Below are 23,437 nucleotides of genomic sequence, written 5' to 3'. Positions count from 1 at the left end.
CAAGCCATCTGCTGGTATCGGGCTTCATACCTTCTGATGATTAAAAAAGGAGAGAAAGAGAAATAGAAAGAGAGAGAGAGAGAGAAAGAGAGAGAGAATTGTTTTTTTTTTTTTTACCTAATTTCTTTTCATGATTTAAGTCTTTGATAATGAGACCTTAAGAGACAGACACACATGAAAAATGTGCTTTTCCCCCAAAAACCGAACCTCTACATAAGAATGATTCATGTATTGATGCTAAAATGTTTAAAAAAAGAAATATATTTAAAAATTGTAATATGTGGTGGAAAAAAGAACCAGCACAATCTCTTAAAAATTAAATACATTAATGTGAAAAAACTACAACACTACTGCTAGCACTAATAATAATAATAATAATAATAATAATAATAATGTTTGTGCGAGAGGTAATGGGTTGGCCATGGGGTTGGTCATACGACACACCACCTGGACTGCACCAGTGCCAAAACTCCCTTCAACAGGAAGTGAAAGCACTGAGGGTCCTCCCACCCCGCTGCTGCTTCCTGTCTTATGTGTAGGCATTGAGCCGTTCCTTGGAGCGCGTAGAGTGGATGTCATGCAGCTCCTGCTCCTCCTTGGACTTGCAGTCCTCATATTTCTGCATTTTACATGCATCCTTCACATAGGCCCAGTTGGCAGACAGCACCATCAGGTAGTGGATCTGAAACAACACCATATAATATTAAACACAGTCAACTAAACCTTTGCATTTATATTACTCTAATAAAATGGTTCTTATGAAACATACTTACACTTATAAATCTCATAAAAGGATTATTATTATTCAAAAATCTATTTATTATTGAAATAACATCAACAAAGTCAACTAAACATTTACAATTGTATTATTCTGACACTTATTTACTTATTAATTTAATTTTTATTTGTTCATAACATATATATATTAGGGCTGTCAAAAGATTAATCGCGATTAATCGCATCCAAAATAAAAGTTTGTGTTTAAATAATATATGTGAGTGTGCTGTGTATAATTATTTTGTATATATAAATACACACACATGCATGTATATATTTAAGAAATATATGCATACTGTATATATTTATATATATATTATATATAAATAGAATTTTTTTATATATATAAATAACACATTTTTCTTAAATATATACATGCATGTGTGTGTATTTCTAGATACAAATTTAATTATACACAGTACACTCTCAATCTTTTGACAGCCCTAATATATATATATATATATATATATCACAAAACTCTGGACTTTTGGGTTGTACCGATACCCAAGTCCACTAAACGAGGCAGAGCTTTTTCACATTTTGCTCCTAAACTCTAGAATAGCCTTCCTGATAAAGTTTGCGGCTCAGACACACTCTCAGTTTCTCCAACCATTCACATAATGCATCTCATAATCTTGCACTCGAGTTATATTAGATCAAAAGCATATGACTATGTACTACTTGAGATGTTATGAACAGTAGCTATGCTTTTTTTCCTCAACTAGGAGTACAAAAGCTTCGGTTTGGATTCAGCCTCTTATGAAGACTTCAGATGACCCAACACCTTTAAAGAGATGACCAACTCCTGCGAGGACTTCAGATGACGGCAACTCTGAATCAACATGCACCGCTCCCAGATCCTATATATATTGTAATCATTACGAACACAACTTGTAATAATTGCTGTAATGAGCTCATAGAGTGCAACAGTCGGGTTCTGGAAGTAAAAACGCCATTCATTTTCTCCATAGGGAAATTTTAACGATAACTTATAAACCTTAGACAGACCTACTGTGGTATTTGCTTCTGCTGAAGCCCCATTATTTCAGCTTATTTTTAAAATAATCATGTTTAACAGTGGAATTCCTGTTTTAGTGGAAAACATTACCCATGATGCTATACAGAAAATTACACCAATCAGAGTTGAACCATGAAAGTTACATTTTCCTTCCTTCTATCTTTACTATAATAACCCCCCTCACCCCTGAAACATCCCTTCCCTGGGCAGCTTAAATACAACAGAATAACATAGCGTCTGGTTACAAAGGCAAAATATAACAATTATGTCATTACACCTTTTCAAGGCATGTACCCAATGCATACCAAAACATAAGTACTGATGATAAAAGTATCATTATTACAGTATAAATGCATACATAAAAGAGAGAGGAAAAAAAAGAAAAAACTATTTTGCCATTCTGTGAGACAGACTACACTGAGGTCAAAACAGCAAATACAGCGTCACAAAAAGGTGTAAAGAGAGAGATACGTGGAAAATAAGTTGTAATTATTTCAGATAATTCTGTATACATAAAATATGACAAAATAAGGTTCCCATTTCAAATAAAATCTGTCCACAGATCCCCTTAAATGTAAATTTGATCTTTTCTACTTTTAAAAAGAACATCACATCTTCTAGCCAAACTGTTGCAGAGGGAGGGGTAGGGGATTTCCAACTTAACAAAATTCTTCTGCAGGCCAATAAAGAAGTATAAGCAATGATGTCCCTCTGGGTTGCAGTTAAGGTAATCGTTATAGTGTCACAAAAATAGCTATTGAAGAGCAAGGCCGCAGTGTCTTCCCCATCGTTTTTAATTAAATGCTGCTTCATTGGATTGTAGTTCTTTCCCTCACCAAAGCCGTTAAGTTCACAGCCTACCTTTGTATTTTTTAATTCTTGTACCTCCGATTTTTCAAAAACAGTTTTGCTTCAAATCAAAGTTTGTAGTGTCGTGATTCACCTCGTAGCTGATTGGCTTGGCTCATGCCTTATAACGCTTTAACAAAGACTTTGAAATCTCTATGGGAGAAATGAATGGAAAAAGTACTTCCATAACCAGCGGCACTGAAAAGGGGGGCGGGCACTGTTGCACTCTATTGTTTCTGCAAATGAATACATGATATTAGCTATCTGCATGATTTGTATTATCTTAGAACTGTACATTTTTGACAAATGGACATTATTTTGACACAGTCACCTCTGATAACAGACCACTCTAAATTGTAAATAAAAACCTGTAAAGCTGCTTTGAAACGATATGTATTGTGAAAAGCGCTATACAAATAAATGCGAATTGATTAGGGTGTTTTTTATATACACTAATTATTACGATTTTTTTTGTTATGTTTTTGAAAGAAGTCTCTTATGGTTACCAAGGGTGTATTTATTTGATTGAAAAAATGCTAATATGCTCAATTGTGTATTTGGAATAAGATCTTAGCAGACTGTGATGACGCATGTTTGCCACTCTAAAATTAGCAGTGACACCAGCAGGAGGCAGCATTGTAAAGCAGCCAGACTCCTCTCATATGTGCGCTGGAAAACCTATGCACAAAAATACCTTGATGAAGGCCCTGGCATTGTTCTTATATGAAATATAGTAAAGGTGTTACATGTGTGTAAATTTGGGGGGTGGGGGGGGGGTATAGTGGTGTTAAAGTGTTGTCATAGTGTTGTTATCCCAACACTATATGAAATCATGGGGTCTAACACTATATGAAATCAAAGTAAGTGTGTGGGGTTATAGCAGTGTTGATTTTAAACATTTTATATATATAAAATGCTGTCCTTTTTATATATATCTCATGCTGTCCTGCATGAGAGCATACACTATATTTTGTTTACTTCAGTGCACCATTATGCAAATCAGATTTACATTATGCATGCTCATTAGAATAGGACCACACCCTGAATTCCTCTTCTTGACAAAGGAAAAGCTTGGTTATTATTACCCTAGAGAGTGTAAGGACGCATTGTTTAACAATCAGTTAAATTTGCTCTTTCCACAGCAGGAGAGGAAAAGCTCTTTCTATAATTTGCTACATCATCCCAGACTAACAACCACATTCTCTTTTTCAGAAAATGGTTCCTCGCAAATTACTGAGTGCTGCTTTCTACAAGCTCTAGGGCCTTTCTTCCCCTAGTTTCCATGACAACAGAACGTGCCCAGCGTCTCTCCGTGTGTGTGTGTGAGAGAGAGAGACAGAGAGAGAGACGGAGGGGGTGGGTGGGGTGGGGACAGGCACAAAGATGTTAAATAATAACAAAGAGAAGGCAATATGAGAGAGCTGACAACACCCCAATGCTCAAATATTTCATGACTTTAGTTTTATCCCATTTCAGTTTAGAAGAAGGTGATGTCATTAATTCAGCTCGCATCATCACACAAATAAACACGCTGTTGTTGTAAAAGGACGAAATTAACATTCTCTCCCCCTTAACATATTTCTCACTTTCAGTCACCATGATATCAAATATTATGTTAAAAGGGAAAAATGTTTTGCATTGAATTCATTTAAAAATGCCTGAAAAAAAATACTTGCTATGAATAAGCAAGCAATTGAATAGTGTTTGTAACGCATTTAAAAAATATAAATTAATTCCAAAAAGAAATGGAGCAAGTTACATATTACATAAAACTAAGTTGTTGTTGTTTTATTTTGTCATGATCCATACTTTAAAAATCCATTAAAATTATTGATGCACAGAGTGATATTCTTTAAATGTTACATTTAGGTAGTTCATTTTAATGTGTGAGGAACACTAAAACATTCAGCTGAACTTTAGTAGTTAATTTAACTCATAAAAATGAGTTTAAGACATTAGTTTCAGTACTGAATCCATATGAAAAACCTCTTCTCTAAAGGCTAGAATACATGACCTTTGCTTATACTCAGTCGGAGTTGACAAATTTCACAGAAAATGGCTGAGTATTATGGGCACAGAATCAGATTTTGTAGCTTCAGACTATAATTTCATCCAGTCAGGGGATATCAAAACATATTTGATATTTTGAACACATATCGTAATGTGTGAGCTTTCAGCTTGCAATCTGATTTCAAGAGTGGTGTAGTGTATTCCAGATGCTGTGTATAATTGTAGGTATTGGTCAAAACTCACCATGGCAATGACTGCAGCTCCAGCCCCAGCCAGCGCACACACAAACAGATGGAAAGTCATATCCAGCTTTCAGAAAGAAATATTGAGAGAGAGAAACGAGTCTTGGATTGCTTTTCATCGTGGAAATGATTTATACAACTATTTGAAAACATTAGACTTGTGAATCTAGTGAACTTGTCTATACTTCATACTGACCTCATTCGATTCACACATTTTGAAGAACTTCTCTGATCCTGCACATACAGTCTTCTCCTCTCCAAAGGGCACAACACCTTAAATAAATAGTTTTTTTCATTTCTCAACAGCAATCTGTGTGTTTAGGTGTATTATAGCAATGGATAATACACATTTTTAATTTGGATAACCAACCAGTAAGAATAAAATTACAGCAACAAAACAAATGATCACTGAAACTTCTTTGTAACCACACCTAAACATCTGGCAGTGAAACCCACAGATTATGAAACATACCAAACTGGCGCGGGTCAAGACATAAACTTGCTCCCTCCAGAACGGTCATGTTTTGGCAAATGGTCCAGATGTTGAAATACATGAAGACAGGCAAAGAGGTGAACGCTGTCACACCCAGCCAAGCCAACATGAAGATGTACGTCAGCATGATGAACTGAAGGAAAAGAAGGATTAAGACTAATGCCCAAATACCCGATCGAACTCTAAATTAGAAAATAATTTAGAATACAAGAGAAAAGGCACAATTATAAGCATCAAGAATTTCACATAATCTCAGAAAACTCAACATGTAAGGTAATCTTACATAGAAAGGAATGTCTCTATTAAAGGAAAATTAAACGAAATCTGGAACAGTGTGCAGAGTTTAGCTATCAGTGTTATAAATGAATTACAATAACAGCAACCACACCATAACATTTCACACTGCATAAATGAGAGGAGAATAACTCGCAGAGTTCACTGCTTTTATAGCCTATAAAAAGATGCAATGTTTATGTGCGGCAGTTACTCTTAGTGGCTTTATCGTTGCCCTTTTGTACATTCCATTGCATGAAGTTCTCCCAGAGATTTCTCACCCATGCACTGACGCAGCGTCCACAGGTGGTGATTTTGAAGTCTCCATACAGGTCCTTGATGGCCCCACTGGTGAAGAAGCCTTCGACCATCAGAAGAATGCCATACACAAAGAACGCTGAGGCAATGCCATAGATCACATACTTGATAATGTCAATGCTGTGGGAAATGGAGGAAATAAAGTCAATGATTATGTATGCGTGGGTAAAAAAAAGACTCTAAAAACCATTAACAAAAGTAATCATGTGACCACAAATTAAGGCAGTATTGTTCACATTACTCAATCTATATTGGACTCAATCACACGGAGAGAGCTGTAAACAAACCAGAACACAAAAAATTATTTTTGTCTTGCCAAGTGAATGTTACTTCAGTAAGCAATTTCTGAGAAACGATGTTGAAAGCGGATCGGACCGAGCGACATATGTAGCCAATCAGCAGTAGGGGGCGTGTCCACTCATGATGGGGGAGGAGAGAGTGTGAGCAAGAGGGAGATTTGAAGAAATACTGTAGAAAGAGAGATGGCTGAAAGACATTACAAAAGAGAAAAGGTAAGAGGAACATCATTGGAAAAATAAGGGATATGATCAGGCAAGAATTTAGGAACCGCGTTAATATTAGAAAATCTTTCCAGCACTGGAGAAACCTAGCTGGAATACCTGAAAACGGATGCAGAGGTTGTGTTGTTTCTGCTCCATACGGGAGTAACATTGGTTTCACAAAGCATTATTTTGTTTCACTTCAGCTATGATAAAGAGACATACACTCTTGCATTGCGTGCAGCAATGAAGGGAGGGGTGTGTTTGTTTGGGTTGATTTCAAACATCAAAAGTGTTCAACAATGATTCTCAGAAATCTCTTGCTGCACCTTTAAATCAGTGTAAACTACAATACATGATCATAAACTTAGCATGACTGTGGATCTAAGCCAATGTGTGAAATACGAGGTTTGTGAGTTAGTCATGTTGAGTCAAAAGCTTAATTTGCCCCCCCAAAATGTAAACAGGCTGTGTATGTGTGTAACTGTGTTTTTAAATGATATTTTTTGATATTCTACAGATAAGATCAATATGACAAGGCAGTACAAAAAAAGACAAATAGAGAGATTGTCCACTACACATAAACATTTACACGCATATGCACTCGTGCCCAAACACACACGCGCACATACACACACACACACTCTCTCTTTTTGTGTGACACCATTGCGTACAAGTTCATGTTTGCTGTTAAGTTTAAGCCACTCACAAACAAGCTGTACATATACACAAAAGCTCATTTACTCACATCCTTTCTGTAGTTAAATTTAATCTTTACTGGATAAACACTTAAAAGTATGAGTTTTTGCCTTTGTTAAATGGATGGCATTAATCAAGTTCAAAATTATCTCAAAATTGATTTTGTGTCAGTATTTAACAGTGGCATTATTTACCCAAATTCCCATGCTCCTTTTACCTGTGCATTTGAGCAAGTTGTGCCATAGGACTAACTTTTTTGATGTTCTAAAACCATAATAATTACATGACTTGTTTTTGCATACACAACAACCTGAACTATTTGAAACAAATACACTTGTATTTTTCAGCAAATCATCAAATGTAAAAAGTGGCTTATGTTACCCTGTTCTCCCCTATGCTTAAATTAAGAAAAACATAATAATAATAATTAAAGAAAACATAATTCCACAAACAGTAGCTGTCAAAAGTTTGGAAACATTAATATAATTTTTTAATGTTTTTGAAAGAAGTCTCTAATGCTCACCAAGGCTGCATTTATTTAATCAAAAATACAGAAAAAAACAGTAATATTGCAAAATATTACAACAAATTAAAATAACTGTTTTCTATTTTAATATAATTTATTGCTGTGATCACAAAGCTGAATTTTCAGCATTATTACTCCAGTCTTCACTGTCACATGATCCTTCAGAGATCATTCTAATATGCTGATTCGACGCTCAAGAAACATTTATTATTATTATTATTATTATTAATGTTGAAAACAGTTGAGCTGCTTAACATTTTTCTGTGAAAATGGTGATAGACGTGGCACTCAAATGTATCATGTACTTTAACAACAACAGAAAAACAACTTGTTCCAGCAGTTATTTGAAACTTGCTTACGTCTTCAGAACAAAAGGCTGACTAAAATCCAAGATATAGATCTGCCATATATATATATATTTGAAAAAGCAAAGAAATATTAATAAATTAACAAATAAATGTGGGCATCTGATAATGCACAGCTCTCTAAAGGTCAGCAACAATTGCTTCTCTAAGATCACTGCTGATGTCTTTTCTTCTTTTGGCATTGTGTAAACACACACCTGAATGCTCTAGACCAGCAAACTGCCAAAACTACTACTTTTGATTAGTAGCGCCTGACTGCTACGTACTGTCTTAAATCCTATGGAAGCAGTAATGGTGTACTTAGTTGTCACCGATGGCTTTTCCATTTTGGCTTTATTTTTGTTGAATAAATAATGGCTAAATGTAATATGTCATGTGTAAAATATGTCATTTTAAGATCTGCCAAGAACCAGATGATTTTTTATTATGTCCTGATATATAAAACCATAGAATTGAATAGGGTGTCCTTTCTTTTTCACATGACAGTATATGACTAACCAACAGGAGGAATATATTTTTTTTTCTATTCTGTTATGCCAGTGTTTCTTGAGCATCAAATCAGGATCATTTGAAGACTGGAGTAATGATGCTGAAAATACAGCTTTGCCATCACAGAAATAACTTACATTTTTACATTTATTAAAATAGAAAACAATTATTTTAAAATTTAATAATATTTCACAATATTACTGTTTTTACAGTATTATTGATCAAATAAATGCAGCCTTGGTGGGTATAAGGGACTTCTTTTAAAAAACATAAAAAAATTTATAATGCTTCCAAACTTTTGACAGATATTTGTAAAAAAGAAAAATTCATATTTTATTCTAAATGATTTTCAAATAAGATATTTTCAATATTTTTGCTGCTTTTAAAAAATAATTTATCTGTAAAGCAATTAAACATATTGAATTTTTTTATTTTTAATAATAATAATAATAATAATAATAATATAGTTTATCATTAACTGACTAACATTATTTTAATTATTAGTTTGATATATATATATATATATATATATATATATATATATATATATATATATATATATTTATTATTTTTATTTATTTATTATTTTTATTTATTTTATATATATATATATATATATATATATATATAAAAAATTATTTTTATTTTTTATTTTTTTGGCAGTATGGCACTTGCGTATGTAAAATTGATATAAGTGGAAATCTACAGCGAGAAATGGCCGGTTCAGTGTGCTGCTCTCACTTACATTGTAAACACATCCAGACCATCTCCAGGTCCCCTGATCACCTCAAAGTAGTTCTGGAGGATGGTGACCGTTCCAGAAAGAGCTTCATGTCCACATCCACAGAAGAGCGCCACTCCAGCATACAGCAGGATAGTGGCAATCAGGGATGGATAAGGGATGCCTCCTAGACATTTCAGACAACACTCCATACATCCTGAGAGAACAAAGAAAAATAGGTCATGATTTTCATCTGAAAGGCACAGTTGGTGAGAACAAGGTGCTTTTTAATCATCAAGATCTTCGAAGATGTTTTATGTGTCTGTGTTTGATTCCATTTTTTCATCAACAGTTTCGTTTCAGCTGTTTCTACAGTATGTCATTTAAGAAAGCAGTAGAAAGCAAAGCTAGTGTCAATCGTCTTCTGTGCTCTTCTTAGTGTCTAGCCTCTGCCTGACAAGACTAACAAGTACCCAGACGGTTGGAAGTAAATCCTCAGTCCATTCATTCTGACAGTCCAGTGAGGTCCAGTTCATTCTCTCTGTGTGTGTGTGTGTGTGTATGTGTGTGTGTGTGTGTGTGTGTGTATTTGTTACTCTCCAATGATGTGCAAAATTGTCCCTGCAGCAGACTATTTAAAATTCTCCCCTTGGCATCATATATCAGAGTGAATCATAACAGTATGATTCATGAATAACAAAATGGATGGTAGAATTAGAGGATGGACTTTGACAGTAGGTCATTTTGATTGAGTTTTTCCAAACGATTGCCTTCATGTGTTTCATTTCAAAGTTTCATTATTTTGAGTTTAGCTTTCACACAGACAAGTGTTACGTTTTGAACAAAACAAACTTGCACTTCATTTTTAGTTTATGAAATTTCATTATGTATTTTTTTAATACACTTATCTGTTAAAATAATGCACTGTTTGAAAATGTGTTCCCAACTCCTTATATGCCAGTCCTTATAAAATGAGTGCAGGAACCATGTTACTACCATGGTTTGGTTGAGGCTATTGCTCCCATTTCAGGCCTTTGGATGTGAATTATTGAATACTGTCAAATATAGTAATAATGATGCTGTAATGAACCTCAGAACCTGGCTTTACAGTGGATTTGGCAAGGGATCAACCTGTTGCCATAGCAACTTCTGTGGATCAAGAAATGTGAAAATATAGACAGTATCTGATTCTTTGTAGTGTTTAATAGATCTACAAATTTTATTATTAAAATGATTTTAAAAATCATTAAAAATGATTTTGTTGTCTTAAACGTTGCAAGCATTTAAGTATTTTAAAAACTTTAAAAAAAAAATATATATTTTATATTTGACCATTAACCCTTGTGCATCCTTATGGACATTATTGTATTTTTCAGTTTTGTTTTTTAATAACTTTGCCTGTGTTTATGCTAACTGCATAAACAGGTGTGTATTTTTATTGGAATTTTACTATTTCATCCCCATTTCTTTTAAAAAATATTTTTTGCTCTAGGTACACAAAATACTTCCTCTCAGCGCCTTTTGGACAAAAATGTCCCCATTGAAATCCATTAAAACTGCAATTTTTAATCCCAGGGCCATTTAACTATAAAATTATGCAATCTTTGTTAAGAGGCTTTCATTCTGTTGGCAAGACTTCAAAATTAAAATTTTTACTATTTTTTACCAGATGGTGCCATTTTCTCAGGTTTGGCCTATAAAGAAAATACTCGCTTTATTCCTGTTTTCTGCTTCGGCATATTATAGAGCCAATTGGATAAATTATGCAGCGATAATTGTTTGGGTGTGTTGGTATGGATGTCTGAGTGTGGTTTGTATGTGTGTGATAAAAAAAAAAAAGTGTGTATATGTGCATTTGTAATATTTGAGAGAGAAAAACTCTACTGCAAATAACAAATCAAACCTCTGTGTGACCAGTGGAGTTTTGCTGGCATCCAATGGGGAAAATGTGTTGTTGCGTCCAAACAAAATCTTACTGAAAGCTAATTTTTTGAGATATCAACCTCAAATTTGGAACACAACTTGTTTAGATTTATGGCTTTCATTTTCTAGCCGTTTTAGAGTTCAATATGTTTCATAAAATATAAATTTTATATAAAATAATGTTCATAAATCATACTTTAGCAATAATCTGCCATGGGTCTTCTTTAAAATGAGACCAAACTTAAGTCTGTGCTTCTAAGCTTCAAATTCTTATGACAGTTTTTTGACGCAGACATTTTTGTCCACTATGGACCTATGTGTAACTTTTTTTAATTGATGCACAAGGGTTAACAGACCAACACACTCCCTGCATAGTAATACATTATTTTAAAGGTCCCGTATTATGCCCCTTTTCACAAGATGTAAAATAAGTCTCTGATGTCCCCAGAGTGTGTATGTGAAGTTTCAGCTCAAAATACCCAACAGATCATTTTTTACAGCATGTTTAAATTGTAATTTTTTGGGGCTCAGAAAAACGCGCTGTTTTAGTGTGTGCCCTTTAAATGCAAATAAGCTGCTGCTGGACGGCACAGGGGGCGGAGCTTCATGAGCTCGCGCTCAGTCTCTCAGGACAATTTCATCTCACGGAATGATGATAATATCAGAAACTCTCAGTAACGGTGTTCATTTCGAGTCGGACAATAATGCCTACAGAGTCAGAGTGCTGTATAGAGATGGAACAGGTATAGTTTAGTAGTTTAATTACGGTTATTATAACATATTTGTCATCTGCTTGTATGTATCCATTATTTATTAATATAGCCTTTAATAGCCATTATTAATAATATATAAGTCTGCTGTATCGGACCAGGTCCGAATGATGATCAAACATATACTGATGAGTTTAATAAAGTTTATTGTACGTCACACAAAAGATGAAGCGTCAGTTTTACTTCAGAAAATCACCTTAAGAGCTGAGTAAACACAGTAAGCTATAAGAAGTGCGCAAATACATAAACGAATTTCGGTAGAGTTGAGGGAGCATTCCTGTGGGCGGAGGTTAGTCAAAAAACTGTTCTACTGACGTCATTAAAGAAGGAAGTAGAGGGATGTAGTCCAAACGGGCCGTTCGATGTAGGCGACTTCTGTTAAATAAAATATCTCGCTTGGCATTGAACTTTGAGCTTTATAATTTTACAGATATTATTTATACTCTAACAACAACATTACACACTAACTAAAGTTTGAAACATGGGATCACGAAGAACGGGACCTTTAAATGTTACATACAGAATGTTCTTATTACTTAAAATAACACATCTTCATATGCCTATAGTTTTACTCAACTACATAACCGTATTAGCATTTACACAATACTACTAGAAATTTTGATCCTGTTATGAGATTCTTTGAACTGTTGAACAACCACTGCATGTCTCCTGACTGGCTGAGAATAATCACATGTTCTAAAGCCAACACAAACTGCTTTACATTACAGTGCAGCCTTACATTCATCACTCAGCCTTACATTCATCACTCAAGAGTATTAGATGAAACAGCATTAAAAATGCATGCAGATTGCACACTTTGTTAATACAGGATCTGATTTACAATACAAATTCTCACAGGATAGCCTCACTGGCAAGATTCACAACAGATCACGTGCAGACAAACTGTTGCAATCTCATGTTCTTATAGTGCAGCCAAAGACAGAAATGGTTTACCAGACCGATGCAACTCTCCATTATGAAAGTCAATTCAAGTCAAGTCACCTTTATTTATATAGCGCTTTTTACAATACAGATTGTTTCAAAGCAGCTTTATAGAGATAACAGGAAAATAATGCAACAAAGTTTGTTTCCAGAAGAAAATAGCATCACAGCAGCTTTTAAGTAAGTTCAGTGATGTTTCATTTTTGTTGTGAAAAAGTTATTAATTTAGTTCATTCAAAGGTGAAAAAAGGCAACAAAGGCGACAGTCAAAAGCAATCAAAATGCAGCCCAAGATACTAAACTGAACCATAAAATCAGTGCAAACATGCTTGAACATTAATGAATTATGTTCACCTGCCAACTACTTGTACATAAGATACAGTGAGTTTCTAGACATTACTCCTTTTTATGAACAAACATAACTAAAAACATGTGTGACAGGTTGAGAGTCTCGGCCCCATTTATACTTCATGGTTCAAGTGACCCAATTCCGATTTTTTCCTCTCATGTGGCACAGATTGGATATGACTGGCGAACGTGTAAGCAGGAAAAAATAACATGGATTCCGATATTCTCAGATCGGTTTCAGGCCTCACTCATGTGGAAATAAATCGGATATGTGAATTTGGGTCTGCCATGTAAGCCGACACATTGGATATTCCCCGGTAAATGCGAGTCGTACGTCATTAAAAAAGGGACGTCAACTCAGGTGGACACCAACTGCGATCACATGACTTATTAATGGTGCGATGGAGGACGAAGGGTTAACACAGTGGAGTAATGCGGAGGTTGTATGTCTTTTGAGCCTCTGGGGCGAAGAGACAGTGCAGGCAAAAATACAGGGTTGTTACCAAAATAAATCGGTGTTTTAGCTGTGTTTTGACAACATCTCAAAAGTTTCTCGTCTCATACAAAAGTCGCTGACCCCAGGTACCAACAACTCTTGAGTCCTTTGCCGCATCCAAATGTCCCTCTGAACCGACGTAACAGCGATCATCGCTAAATCCCCAGGCTGCAACAAGGGCTCTCCTCTTTTTTCTCCGCCTTACGAAAGCAATGTTTTGCTGACCTTTGAAAATAGTGCGGAAAGCAAACCACTGGATAATCATTTTGTCTGCATCTGCATCCATTGCATATCGTGCTGTTTTACTTCCTTTTCCGGGTCAGAACGTCTACATTGGGTCGTTTCAGCAGTGTAGGCTATAGTGTACTTTTTTTTTTTATGTTATTTTTTATCATTGCATACAAACTTCTTTATAGCTTCTTTTATAATTGGAATTTTGAGCTTAAGATTCACTGATGCTTAATGTAATTATCACATATACACAGTTTAATATTTGCAGTTTGAGGAGCCAGTCTGAAATTTCATTAATTAATTAAATATACATAGATATACTTAATCTACTACACAATAAAACTAAGCAAACTTTTCCAGATGAACTTGACTTTAATGCGTTCATCGGCGTTGAATAAAACTACACACAAAAAAATCGCTAATTTAAATAATTGTAATAAGTTACACCTTGTCCGCATTATTTTCCAATTATTCCGCTTAAACCACGGCTACCGCACCTCAAGACATTGTTCAGATGATGTATTTTGAAGACATTTGTCAGGTTTTAGTCATTAAAATGCTCTTATGTGTAGAACTAATTTCTTCTGCATCTCATCCCAAGCCTCCGTTGCTTATGTCATTTTGGCGCTAGTAACGGAGACTCGAGTCATTGATAGCAGATTAATGCAGTTATTAGAGAGAGAGAAAGTTACCCAAGTCTGTGCTTTTCTCAACAGTGTTTGGCAGCAGCGTCTATACAAATAGCGAAACTAAGTTTATCTGCTTTAAGAACAGCGCCGTAATTACCTCGCTAGTGAGAAATGTCATGCAGCTTTTAAGTTGCTAAACTATTTTATTAAAATAAAAAAAAGTCATCAGAGCAGCACCAACAACACGTTTCTGTGCGAGTGTGTTACAGTACTATATAGCTTTAATGGGAGTGAGAGTTAGAGTGTGATTGCCGTACATAAAACATAATTTTGTGGCAAAAACATGAAAATAATTTGCCATTTTTATCCTATTGTTTAACTATAGGCTATATTTATTTGCTTGGTGGTCAGTGTCATTGTGGGTTTTGGTTATTTTGCTGTAGGCTGTCTTTGAAATAACTGATCTGAATCTTTGAAATATCTGACTGAAATCATGTGGCGAAGTGACATGTATTACATATCATATCACTTTGCCAAATGATTCCTGTCTGGAACTACTTTAGCCGTGCATTTTCCTGAAATTAATTGCACACCTTTTTGAACGTTCATCAACCAATAAGATTCAAACATTCAACAGCCCCATAGTATAAATCAGAAATGAAAATACAAACAAATATTAGATGAAAACTAAAAAAAAAAAAAAAAAAAAAAACTTGAAATGTTGCATTTGTAACTAACTGAAATCAAATGGGCCGAATTACTGTCACATTACTAAATCTAAAACTGAAATAAATAAAAGTAAATAGAAAAAGCTAAATAGAAATATTTGTGAAAAAAATTAAAATGACAAAAAGCACACAAAAATACTAAAAGTTAAACTCAAATTAAAATGAAATATTAATATTAATAAATATTATAATAAATACTATAATAATATATAAATAATACTAAAATAACACTGGCATTTGGATATTGTTTTCAGATATTAAACCAAAAATGATGCACACAAAAGACAGGCCTAACCCAAACAACATAAACAAAAGCACTATCCCAGAGGGTCCTCTAATAATAAAGCAATGGCCGCTCCCACCCCACTTCCCCCAAACCTCCCCCATGTCCCTCGATCAACCCACCCGACCCCAACGCCCATCTGTCAGTCTGACAGCCTCAGTGCCACTCCCGCCTCGCCCCACCCCCAACCTCCAATTAATCCCTGGAACTGTGGGCTCACTGCGAACCAGTGCTCACCCTGATATCCACACATGTTCAGAGGGGAAACATTCTCACAGGACACTCAAAGACCGTACACAACAAAAGGCTGCTAACGCTAATCCGCAGCACAGAGGGGAGAGAGAAAGGGAGAGTGAACGGATAAGAGATTGTGACAGATGAAAGAAAAAGACAGTGGAAGAGAAACAGGCAGATGGAGAGGAAAACAGACGCAAGTGTTGGTTATCATGCAGCGAACAAAGCTTTGTTTTGCCGTTTAATGTGACCTTTTTACACCCACAGTCAAATACTCTCCATTCATAACCAGCTCAATTGGACCCTCTTCGGCCTTTGTTTTAACAGTATTCAAAAGGATTTGAATAATTTGTCAATTTAAAGTGATTAGCATTTCATTACCCATAATGCCGTTTTTCTGTTCAGATAAAAAGAATTCAAATTCAGTTAAATTCAATCACATCAAGTGGCTACATGAGGGGCGCTGTGTGTCTCGATCACTGGCCCCTCCCTGAAAGCGAGCGGGTTTTCATCACCGCACGTCTACGCGACTTCTCTGCGCATGTTTAATCAACCAGCAGGGTTGCCATGGCGATGGAGGTGCGGGCCCGAGAATGGGCCGGGCCTTTGCAAGCACCATGACCCACTTACAGCGGCAAACGGGCTGAATGGGAGATACATTCACAAGGATTACAGGGGGGGGGGGGGACAGTCCAGCGCCGAACGCAGCAGGAACGGCGAAGACTACACGACTTTATCCCTGACGGGACAGCTAGAAGGTTCTTGTACTTCCAACATCTTCCAAGACACCTTCCCTCAGCAGAAAAGAACACATTTAGAACCCATTTGTATGTAGCTCATTTGTATCTGGATTTGAAATGCACCAAATGTGTAGAAAACAGAATTCTTGCAAAATATTCTACATGTTTCACTCTCTGTTCTCATGGTCATTTGACCTGTTGGAAACAATAGGGAGAACAATAGTGCACTGAATTCACTTTCTATTATTAGCTATATGATTCAATTTTGAGGACAATTAGTGAAACTTCAGTGTCCCTGAGAGGTTTGACCAGAGTGTGGGAACAATAGGAGTGTCCAGATTAGAGAGTTGCCTCTGGATCACACAAGGTTGTGTATTTGGAAAGAAAAACAAAACAAAAAAAAAACAGGAAGGAAACGAGATCGCCAGATAACGTGCATCCCGCAGAGGTATAGAATTCAATCACAATATCCATTCCATTTCAACATCGCAGTTTAAAACAATGTGGTGCTTTGCAGATCCATCACAACTATGTATGCAAGTATGTTCACACCACAGGATTAATATTGATGGCATAATTCAAAGATTCGATGCATGGATGAAATATAAATGCACTCAAAGATGCGCAATGCATCTGACAATCATAACTCGATTTGGGCATTAATAATGAATCAGGAGTTTGTTTCATGCTGAGCTACTAAAGATAGCACAAGAGGCATCACAACATGCAATGATGTGCTCAAAAATATCTTATATAAGTGAGTGTAAGTTAACAAAATACAGGTGACTATTAAAAATCAGCTCATTACATCTGACTATGCAAGCAAACGTTACCATGAGATTTTGAAATTGCCCAGTTTTTGTCAGTTTCTGCCGTCAGAACGTAAACACACGCGCAGAAGACATGGGGTACTGACTTGGCAGACAAAACACCTGTGAGGTTATGAGCAAAAATCTGTGTGTTAAACCATTTATCTTTTTTTGATAGAATAAGAAGCATTTACATGGCTACATGTGTGTGTAAATGACCTCACACTGTATCATTTTGTGAGATTCTATAACACTCACTTTTATGAACACCTATCAGAATTTTATCATGTCAAACTGTCAGTAGGGACTGCTAAGAGCCCATCTAACAAACTGTACTCGGTCAAGTGGCGATGACAGAAATTTGGAGGTAAAAGCTATAAATAAAAGACGAGGAGTGGGATGGTATCTGTGTGTGTTAACGGCCTAATGTCCTCTAATCCAATAATCATGAGAGGTAATGAAATGTCTATTCTCCCATGAGGCCGCTTAGTTCCCCACTTCATCTATTGTGCAGCGATAGGGTCAGCGCACCGGTCAATGCACGTCTGTGAATAAACTACAGCTGATTATCGGACTTCAGCTTTTCTTTTATGGAGTTAAGAAACTAGTATTTTGCAGTTACTGTAGCATTAGTAAGTTTTATGTATTAGGTAAAATGTCGCTGAATTAGGGAAATGTGCGTTAAATATGCATACGTTTCCTTTTATTACTAAATATTAAGGCATTACTGTAGCTCAAATGGGTTTGATTCTAATGGAATACATGAATTGATTTAAAAAAGAAAAGGAAAAAAAGTATACATTACATGCAAAGTTAGTCACAAAATCTATAAACGTAAATGACACAATGTTGAACACCTCAAATGTTTTAATAATAATAATAATAATACCAGTAAGAATATTTATGGAACTAAATTGTGCATCAGTCAAAGCTCTTGTGAAGTTCTCATGTAGTCTCGCTTTTTGGGATTCCCAGATTCCAACAGATCGATTTGGAATTCTCACATGAAAACATATTAAAAGAAAACCAGGTCAAATGAGACATACGTCATATCCTAGACTTGCATTTTTATCATGAAGTTCATCTGGTGCACTTTATGGACAATACGCATTTTCTATATGAACAAAACAAACAAACATCTAGCTATTAAATGCAAAACATATTAAAAATACAGAAAAGAGAAACGAAATAGATCAGTGTTAACAGGCTTTATGTATTTGTGATTCTCAGGTTAAATGACTAGATCCAGCCAATCATGGCATCTATTGGTTCAAGAAATCAAACAAACAATAAATACGAAAATAAAACACCAAATCACCCCGGCAGGTTGAGCATAAATCAGTGTTCCTCCAATATTTCATACACAAGCTCACTGACAGTCTAAGCACAGCAGACCTGACATGGCTGCTATCATCACACTGCTTTAGAAGGGAGGAGGGGAAGAAAAAAACCTTGCAATATAAAGAGCCGTCATAGATGGAGCGAGAGGAGGTGGAAATAGTTCAGAAGGCTGGTATTTTGATTATTTTTATTCCCATTCCTTTAGCTTCTCGCCAAATATTTTCTCTATAGACCACAAAAGAAGAAAAAAAGACAATGATTTCCTCCCGAGCTTGAAATTCAGCCCCTGCAAATGGTGGTATTATAAATAGCAAGCTCCCTCTCTCACAAAGCAAACAAATGCTCCTGCACACAAAAGAAGGAGCAAGCAAATGAATATGAAATGAAAGACGGGGAAACAATGGCAGAATTTAGACAATTATATAAATGTCCACTGCATCCAGAAGACGGATCTGTCTCCTGCCTCCTTCAGACAGACTGACGGAAATGCACGGCAAACAAAGACAGACCCATCAGATGGTCCACACACACACAAACACAAACAGGATCCAGCCCCTGCACACACCCCTCGACACAATCACTGTCCTATCTAAAATCTATCAATACAGATAGATTTTTTTTTTTTTAAAGAATCATATTTGCTCCGCCACGTTATTTTCATAATTTCAAAGAATAAAAATTCATGCAATGCATCACAGTGCATGAAATACATCATCGGTGAATTAATAAAAAAAAAAATTCTCATTAAAAATATGGCAGAAAACACTTCTCCCAGCACACACAAAATAACCTATTCAGATCATTTTCATAACCTCATTTTATAATCCACAAAGATCAAAGACAATGAAAATCAGTGACGGATTAGGCACAAAGGTAAACAACAAAATCGGAAAGATGGACGGGGAAACAAAGGAGATAAAAGGCATTCCTTTACCCTTCTGGGTCTGTCCCTCATCCAGGTCCTCCTCCATGTTGCCTTGTCCTTTGATTTCGGGGGTTTCTACAGCAGTGACCAGTGTTGCGCCTGTGGGTTTAAAGTCCGCTCCTTAAACGCCTTCCCTTGCCTGCTTACCACAATAGAGGCTGAGGCTCTCAGTGCACAAGTCTCTCTCTCTCTCTCTCTCTCTCTCTCTCTCTCTCTCTCTCTCTCTCCCCCTCTCTCTCTCTCTCTCCCTCCCTCCCTCTCCTCACTCTCTCGCTCCTGCTACTACCCTGTTCCTCACCGAGGAGAGCTGCTGTCAACACCGATTTTTTTCAGTTGACTTCTCTTGTGTGAGGAGGTTCAGTGTGGCATCTCAGCGGAGGCTTGTGCAAACCAGTGAGTGTTAAGACATTCAGACCTCTATATATTCTATTTATGTGTTTATATACGAGGTAACACAAGCTCAAGTGTGGGATACAAAAAACAACAAATCGACAGCCACCCAAAAAAATGGATCAGCACACTATAGGCGGACAGAGAAAGGTGGGTTTTTGGGGGAGTCAAGCTGCAAGCCAGTAAAAGCCTCCAGTTTACACCCCTCCTCTAAAAGAATGGTCAATGCTGGTTATATCTCTGCTGCATTAAACTCAAGATAAAAACAATAAATATTCCATTCATATTCTGTCTGACTATATAAATGTACAATAGATACATACACACGCGTGCGCACACACATACACACATATATATAGTAAATCTGATAATGATGACATCTTGAGTGTTTTTTTTTCCTGCTTCGCTGCTTCTGTGCGCAACATGGATGAAATATAACTGCTTGTGATGAATATAACATCATATGGCATGCACGCTCACATGATTCTTTATATGTGTGTGTGTGTGTGTGATGAAACATATTCACAGTGTGTCATTCGGTGACAAAAACACAAGGCATAAAAAGGCAAGAATTTGTGTTTTGTAAAATTTTACGCACTTAATCAGCAATATTTGTTATAACATGCAATTTAGCATAGACGTGTCATTAAAATTAAATTAAAATATATTTCCTTCTCTGTACAACCAGCAAATTGTGGATTAATTTGCAATTAATCAGCTGTTTATGTGACAAAAAGTGATATAAGACAACCAGTGCATGGTTATAATGCTCATCTCATGTAATCACTAATTTATAAAATATTAATCTAGAAAATGTATTTAAACAGCTCTTTTAAATCATTTCTAACACAAAAATGCCAGGCAATCGTTATGGATGTTTATCTGCAGTCTAGAAATGACTCTATTTGCGTTGCAATGAGTACTTGAGTTTTTACTGGCCCCATTACTTTAAATACTGGCTTATGATCTGCTGACACTTTGAAAGATACATCAACATGTCCTGGCCAAAATGCTGACAGATTTACTTTCTACAGGCAGTTTTAAGTTCTAAAATTGTGAAGGTCAACTTTCTTAGTTAGAATCCAAGAATAGCATTTAGTATGCCACTGGGGTGCAGTTGCTACTGAAAGTGTCTTAGGGGCCGCTCACACAGGACACATTCTGTGTGAACAGCCCCTAACCCTACCCCCCATCATGCATGTCTTCTGACAATAACAATTTGTCTGATGTGTTGATAATGCTACGCCATGTTTAACATTCTTGCCTTGAGTGCCCACATATATAGTGATCTATTTCAAGAATAGCATCACTGCACAGGCACAAAACACCAAATGTAGACTATAATATTTGACGCTAAATATAATAGGATACAAGGCTTTCTGTGCTCTATAATCACACAAGGCATTTAAGACTGTTTTTTCAGGAGGCACATTAACAGTACACGTTTTCAAACTCTTTCTAATCAAACACATCTGATTCAACTCATCAGCTCAATGGCGGAGACTCCAATACATCACATGGATGGATCAGATAAGGGAGACATCCAAAATGTTGCCTTTAGGCATTAATTGTTAAAAAAAGATGTTAAAAATCTTCTTTTGTCAATTACAAAATCTACTTGTAAATGAATAATAGTATATTTTCAGACGATTTAATTAATATGTAATGATATAATCAAATATTATACACACACACACACACACACACACACATATACATATATATATATATATATATATATATATATATATATACATACATATATATATATATATATATATACACTGCATATAAAATATTTGATGGTGATATATGATGATGATATATTTAATAATAATATCTAATTTAATGGTAGCAAATAAAATATCTAATATACAGTGACACTATATATTAGACATTTTATATCTATTATATATGAAGAGTTCAGATGCAAAAGTGCCATCTGAAATTTTCTTCTAGAATGATCATTTTTATAAAGCTTATATATTTAAGTTAAGTAATTTCACTTAAATGACAATTAATAGGTAATTTGCATTGTCATTTAAGTGAAATTATTGAACTTAAATAAAATAAAGCTTGATAAAAATGATCATTCTAGAAGAAAATTTCAGATGGCACTTAGAGGCTTTTGCATCTGAACTCTTCATATAGGCTACCGTTCAAACGTTTTAAATCGGTAAGACTTTTTAAAATATTTTTTAAATAAATCTCTTATGCTCACCTATGCTGCATTTATTTGATACAGCAAAAATAGTAATATTGTGAAATATTTTTACAATGTAAAATGTTTTATATTTGTAAATGTAATTTATTCCTGTGATGTCAACGCTGAATTTTCAGCATCATTACTCCAGTCTTCAGTATCACATGATCCTTCAGAAATCATTCTGATACTGATACATTTATTATTATTATTATCAATGTAAACAGTTGTGTAAAAAAACTGCTCGTATTAAAATATTGAATATTATTAAATTATATATAAATTGTATACATCATTTATGTTATTTAATAAATTCTAGAATTTAATTATACCAAATTAAATGTATTGATATAACTTTATCAGGAATTAACAGAAGACCTCCAATGTGATTGCCACATGTCATGGAGTCTATGCCGACACAAATACAGCCCCACCCTGGTCCCTGATGATGCTGCTTTTCTGGGAAGGTGGTGGGAGAGAGACGTTGGCTCTCGCCGCCAAGTGTGTGTGTTGTTCGTATGTGCATGTGTTAATGTGTGATGCACAGGCAATGAGAATGGTGTGTGTTTTAGAGGGGAAAACCAAAAGTTAATGAGCGATACTTTAACACCCAATCCCCTTCTGGCTAATCATGTTCATGCCTGGATTAAACAAATGAATCCGAACCCCCCTCTTCTAACTCTCAAATACATGCATCCTCCTTATTTTGCACTGCAGGCCCAGATGAAAAAAACACACAACAGATGGCTAAGATGGCCTCTACAAGGGCATCTAGCCGTCTACATGCAGTTAGTTGGCACTGGAAAGCATCACACAAAATGTGTTCCAGTGTGCGTTTATTCTGAAATGCTTGCAGTGAGCGCCACCATCTCCCGCACGATTGTAGCTCTAGCTGACTTGTTACCATAGAAACCTACTTTAGATATGCCTGTTCAAGAGGCAGCGCATACACACATACATGTACGCACAGAGCACACAATGAGCAGAGAGCACAGAACATCATGCTTAATGTGTAAGTTAATGCAAAATAAACCTTGACAGGGCTCTCCTTTGCTTCCCGTCAGGGTCTAGTATCACCCTGAAGGGGTTTATTGTATGATGACGCCTGAATTAATATACACAGCTAAATAAATAAATAAAGACATATAGTTCAAATTATTACATG

At 35.7% G+C, this 23,437-nt stretch overlaps 1 protein-coding gene across 1 annotated transcript; it reads right to left on the bottom strand.

The window, feature by feature from the left end:
- Nucleotides 1–98: 98 nt before the first annotated feature.
- Nucleotides 99–19,874, bottom strand: gpm6aa (glycoprotein M6Aa). The gene is made up of 7 exons (XM_084132690.1): nucleotides 19,689–19,874; nucleotides 9,305–9,497; nucleotides 5,944–6,100; nucleotides 5,369–5,522; nucleotides 5,093–5,169; nucleotides 4,898–4,963; nucleotides 99–682 (listed from the first exon to the last, which is right to left on the bottom strand). The coding sequence occupies exons 1-7, from the start codon at nucleotides 19,723–19,725 to the stop codon at nucleotides 530–532; spliced, it is 837 nt and encodes a 278-aa protein (XP_083988816.1). The 5' UTR covers nucleotides 19,726–19,874; the 3' UTR covers nucleotides 99–529.
- Nucleotides 19,875–23,437: the final 3,563 nt, after the last annotated feature.

This window comes from Abramis brama, assembly GCF_963993115.1.
Source record: "Abramis brama genome assembly, chromosome: 13".
NCBI classification, from domain to species: domain Eukaryota; kingdom Metazoa; phylum Chordata; class Actinopteri; order Cypriniformes; family Leuciscidae; genus Abramis; species Abramis brama.
Note: the sequence above shows the minus strand (reverse complement) of the source record. Positions and strands in the feature narration are given on the sequence as shown.